Genomic DNA, 5,878 nt, shown 5'->3' with positions numbered 1-5,878 from the left:
TTCCCTACCTCACTGCAGTCTGGTATAGCTTATACTGTAAACTGCATTCATATACATGAGCACAGAGCTGAGTAGCAGTTCTCCGAAGGTATTTGTTTAGCTAATAGCCCCTAGTCCCGTGGTTATAGACTGTTTGTCCTTCAGTATCAGGATAATTACACTGCTCTGTGATATGACTTCATTAATGTTCATTATCAGTGTATGACTATTCTGATACATCCAATTGTACTGGATAATTGGAATGGCCTATTTTTGCTACTCATTTTTTGATGAATATAGACACACAGAGCCAATATGTACAACTTCTTCCTAAAATTTGTTCTTGGACTGTGAAGGTCAGATAGAACTTGTGTGTAAATTAGTTCACATCTTTGCACTTAGCTGTTTCTTTTGGTACAAAGGTTTCTTCAGTTTTTTCTCCATCAGGCTGCCCATTAGTGAATGGCTACTTTATAATGTGAAAAAAAAATTAACCACACACCAATTATTGCAACCCTGTTCTTATTCAGGGAGACATCTGAGCTGAACCATTGCCTCATGTGGAATTGTAACAGACAGGTGAGGAAAATCAGCTGTTCTAGGCAAACAAAGTGCCCATGTATGGTTGCTCCCTGAAAGTCTGTCCCAATTCCACACCAGCTCCTCCCTTGGCTGCACCTTAACTAAGGAGTGTAGCAAACTTATTACAAATACAGGCAGACACACTCAAATGTAACAATGTTGGATCTAAGATCTTTGTTTTATATTTTCAGGAAAGTGGCATATGGGTGTGAACTGCGAATCCCGCCGTGATCACTGCCACCATCCTTTAAATCATGGCTTTGATTATTTTTATGGCATGCCTTTTACCCTTTTGAATGAGTGTCAAGGCACAGATGACCCTGAACTGGCCAAGTCTTTGCAAGATACATATTGGCTTTACACACAGATGATCATCCTTGCAGTGCTTACTCTCTTGATTGGAAAACTTACCAATTTATTCGCAATAAAATGGAAAATAATAATAAGTCTGGCCATCTGTGGTCTCCTGTATTTCATCTCCTGGTTCTCCAGCTATGGTTTCACCAAGTATTGGAACTGTATCCTGATGAGAAACCTTGATATCACTGAACAACCTATGAATCTAGAAAAAATTACTTTTAATATGCTGAAGGAGGCGGTTTCATTCATTGAAAGGTAACCAACAAAAAATGTGCCCCATTTGAATGAATTTTTTTAAAACAATGTGATAATTCTGTCATATGCCACTAGGTTAAGCAGCTGGCACACTTTTCTACCTGTTCTGATGCTGGCCAGTAATTTGTTGTTTCCTGGCATCCCCATACCTATCAGCATCCAACTGCAGTCCTTCCTCTTATACATAGCTTGTCACCTCCTCAGGAAAAGGAAGATTATTTTTTGTTTGCGTATTGTGGGTATTTTTTGTTTTGTTCACCTAGTTCAAGGGGGTCCTGGCCAAGGACTGGGCCTTCTGCCAGTAAGAACAGAAAAATTATCTTAGCCTGAGGAATGAACTGTCAAAAAAGTGTCACATGAAGTTAATATTTTACAAAATAGTGTCAAATCTAGGCATATCCCTGAAAAAGATTATACTATTTCTGTCAGGGTTTTTTAAAGAAAGTAGGGAGTAAGATAAATCTCTTCTGTAAAATTTTGAGCACAGATATTCTCAGGTTCCTAGGACATCTTGCCTGGCCTGATGTTCAAGGGGTATGGTTCCCCTGTGGTTGCAGTGTCATACCTGCCTCTTCTGTGAGGATGTCTCAGATGCTTAGTGACATCCACATGAATTTTAAGCAAGTGAGTTCTCCTTGCCTCTGAGAATGTGACAGTCTTTGGCTGTGAACTTTCTTAGTTATTTATTTAATGTTCTACACATGTCTAGTTTGGAACCAGAAAAAGAAAGAGTATGTTGCTATTAATACAGAACCAAAATCCTTGAGGGGTGTTTTAATCCTCTCTGTCTCCCAAAACCTCAAAAATGCAAAGATGTCAAAATAAAAAAATTTGTATTTTAGACCCCAATAATAATTTTTATTGAGATAGTCTCTACTGTGCCATTGTTATATTTTGGGCTGAGTGACAGTTTACAGAGAAATGACTATTGTTTTCTTTTATTTCAGAAACAAGCATAGACCGTTTCTTCTCTTTGTTTCCCTTTTACATGTTCACACCCCTCTCATTACCACAGAGGAGTTTCAGGGAAGAAGCAGGCATGGCCCATATGGAGATAATGTAGAGGAGATGGACTGGATGGTGGGTAAGTGGTTATCTTGAAGAAAATACCTAATTTATTTAAAGGTGGAAAAGAAATTAAAGAGGTGGTCACAGAACTCCCTTTTTTGCATATGACAAATGCAGTGAACTTGACTTGAATCACAGTTCACTCCAGAGATTTCCATTCTGTTGCGACACCTGTTTTTTTCTTCCTTACGATGAAAGCCAAAACTTTTCTTATGAGTATTTATTCTTTTTATGTTTTTAATTGACACACTTCTGTGCTGCAGTGTTAAGTGCGGTCAAATAATCAAGTATGTGCTTGATCATATTGTTAATCGAAATATATGACATTTCTTCAGCTCTGTCTAGTCTCAGAAGATATAACTGGTGCCACTGCTGAATATTACATTATACAGTGGTTGTCTGTGTACTTGTTTGTTTTTAATCGAAGAATAATCCCTGGAGCAGAAATCAGAACTCCCTCCTAGCCAAAAGGTCAAGTTAAAAAGCTATGGAGTTTCACTTCATAAATTGTGTGAAGTCAGTATATTGTGAAGACTCACTTTGTAGTCTTAGTTCGTAGTTCCCTACTTAGTAGTTCCTTTCTGCCTCAATGGGAGAGAGGGAGGGAGATAGCTCCTGTTTGTATTTAGTCAAAACTGAAGGCCCTATTGACAAAGCATTCACCTCCTGTTCAGGCCAAGATTCAATCCCTGAACCTTTTATTCCTCCAATAACCATGTTTACAAAATTGTATTTTGAGAGGAGCCCTGTTGCTTTTGATGGGCAGGCTGAGAACTTCTGCAAGATCCAGCTGAACCAGAGGACTCTGCCATGCTCCTCGTGCAACTTTTTGGCACCAGTCACCTTCAGGCACAAGCTGTGCAAGCAAAGCTGGATAACAGAAGTCCAATGGCATAAGGAAGATGCCTTTTACAGTCCAAAAAGGATGGCAGATAGTGAAGACAGAAGTCTTCAGGGTTGGAGAGCTAAGTAAGAGATTTGGTGTCTAATTCAAAGGATGCCTAGACAGTCTAAACTCTTTTTGGGGGCAGGTGTCTATTTTTAGGTAAGGTCAATAAGTAGTTTTACCAAAGAGACATAGGAAGTCTGTTAAGAAGAGATTGAGAAAAAGAGACAGCCGCAGGCTTATGCTTTTTCCTTGCATACTTCAGCTTTTGCTGCTGCTTGTGTAGCTATGGAAGCAGTTCTTGGTAAAAAAATTTGATGCAGTAAGTGATGAGGACAAGTAATCGGAGATTAATCATATTCTGTATAAATATTTGATGGTATCAGTACCAAAAACATTCCTTATGAAGTTAGGTTTGAATTGCACTCCGTGGAGTTTTCCCACTGACATCAGGAGAAGATTTTGGTTGATAGTATGCAGCCTGATCTCAGAGTCCCTGTTCAGCTCCTGCTGAGACACAGCACTTTTCTATGATTAGGTATCTAGGCAGCACTGTTATTTAAGCTTTTCAAGATGCTTCAGACTACACAATGGAAATGATCCTTGACTCAGAATTTACAGCATAAAGCTGACAGAGTATTCAGAGTAGCTTGAAGAAAAGGATCTTTCATTTAAATTATTTTCCAGTTAGTTTTTTATTTACCTGTTTTCATAGGCACCACAGACAAATTTTGGACACATTCAGCAGTTTCTGTTGTGCAGAAACTGTTATTTCTGTAATGCAGGATTACTCTTTGCATTGCTTATGGTAGCTCATAACAGAACTCATTCAGGTAAATGGAAAGACTCTGACCTCACTGAATTTTAAGTCAAGGCCTAAAAAATCTGACTGTATCTCTGGATATAATTACGATGTTTTGCTTTGTTTATAGGCAGGCTTCTGGATGTTATTGACAAAGAAGGCTTGAAGAATACCACATTCATTTATTTTGCATCTGATCATGGAGGATTCTTAGAGGCTCACAGAGGAAATGTTCAGTTAGGTGGATGGAATGGGATCTATAAAGGTAAAAAGTTATTAGTGTGTATATGCAAAAGACTTTCTCTTAAAAAGAAAATTATAGAATAAAATATATACAGATAGACTATATTTACTAAGCTATATGCTGGGATGGCAATCTTGGATTGTAGGGATGGAGCAAATTCAGGGCATCAGCTATTCATCTTTCAGCAAAGCTACTCTTGACAGATATATTGCCTAACCTATTCTTAAAGACCATCAGTGATTCCCCAGATAATCCAGTTTTCATTGTCTATGCTACTGAAGGTTTCTTCCTGGTACCTACCTTGTATTTCCTTGCTGCAGTTTAAGCAACAGATCTTGCTCTATTCACCAGTCTACAGAGAAGAGATTCTTCCTTTCCTCCTTATAACAGCTTGTTGTTGCAAAGTCATCATGTATTTCAGTGCTGTTATGTTCCCCCTCATTCATCATTTCTTTAGACTCCGGTACACTTGTACCACTTTCTAGTTCCATGTTGTCTTTAAATATTGTAAGTGTACTATCTAATCCATAACCCAAAGCACTACTTGAAAATTTTATAGAATCACAGAATATTTTTAGTTGGAAGTGACCTATAAGGATCATCAAATCCAACTCCCTGCTCCTTGCAGGACTACCTAAAACTAAACCATATGACTAAGGGCATCACCTAGACACTCCTTGGACTCTGACAGGCTTGGTGCCGTGACCACTTCCCTGAGGAGCCTGTTCCAGTGACTGACCGCTCTCTCAGTGAAGAACCCTGTCCTAATTAAATTTCCCAGTGAAATCAACTAGCAATTAATTTAGTTTAATTCAAAAAGACATGTAGAACTCACTGCTGCTATTGCTAACAGGATATTAAAAACAAGAAGATAGATAAGCCATGCATTTGAATGAGAACAGCCACTACTGAACAGCAAAGCTTGTCTCATGTTATCTTACGTAGCACAAAGGTTCCTGCACAAGCAGCTGAGCTTACCCTGTTTATAATCCATCATGACACCCTGTTAGCCTTTCAAACCAAGCGCTGGTCACCTTGCCTCTCAGCTGTAGCTACAAGCACACCTCCTCCACTGCAAGGTCTAGGACTACTTAGCAAAGCCAGAGGCTAGTATCAACTACCATTCAGTTGCTGATGAATTAGCTAAGTGAATAAGCTACCTTCAAGATTTGTTTGCCAATTTTCCTACACTTTCCAGCAATGACTCGTCATTTCTGCCCTTGTTAAGAGGAATAACAGAGCAAAGGTCAGTGACCTGAGCTTCAACATTTTGCAATTTTTGTTTTCTAACTGGACCTTCAACATGGAGTTCTGTCTCTAAACCACACTTTTTCATTAAAGTCCCCATCCTTGACATCCATAATTCATATCTCTAATTAGTTAATGGTTCTCACTTTGAAATACTATTTTTAAAAATAGTATTTTGACTTGAGAGAGTCAAACAGAGGAGAGAATGTGGAAAACTAGAAGAATGCAAGAGAAACCAAGTTAAGAATAACTCTTTGGATTACCTCAGGGCAACGTTAACAGAAATGTAGGTGGAAAGTCTTCATCATTGCAGTGTATTCAGAGCATTCCCCTATTTACTGCACGGGTTCTGCACTCTTATGTTTGGGACCACCTCAGAGCATCCCTGGGACTATGAACTCCTGGGAGGCAATCAAACATTGCCCTAATTGCCCTCACTGCGCTCCAGGGCTGC

At 39.0% G+C, this 5,878-nt stretch overlaps 1 protein-coding gene across 1 annotated transcript in view; it reads left to right on the top strand.

The window, feature by feature from the left end:
• Positions 1 to 5,878, top strand: part of LOC104538185 (arylsulfatase D-like) — a 17,001-nt gene that overhangs the window by 3,709 nt on the left and 7,414 nt on the right. Inside the window, exons 5-7 of the mRNA XM_010181294.1 lie at positions 753 to 1,176; positions 2,124 to 2,260; positions 4,063 to 4,197. Of these exons, the coding sequence (XP_010179596.1) occupies positions 753 to 1,176; positions 2,124 to 2,260; positions 4,063 to 4,197 (696 nt within the window). The remainder of the gene's footprint in view (positions 1 to 752; positions 1,177 to 2,123; positions 2,261 to 4,062; positions 4,198 to 5,878) is intronic.

This window comes from Mesitornis unicolor, unplaced genomic scaffold (assembly GCF_000695765.1).
Source record: "Mesitornis unicolor isolate BGI_N332 unplaced genomic scaffold, ASM69576v1 scaffold4143, whole genome shotgun sequence".
NCBI lineage: Eukaryota > Metazoa > Chordata > Aves > Mesitornithiformes > Mesitornithidae > Mesitornis > Mesitornis unicolor.
Note: the sequence above shows the minus strand (reverse complement) of the source record. Positions and strands in the feature narration are given on the sequence as shown.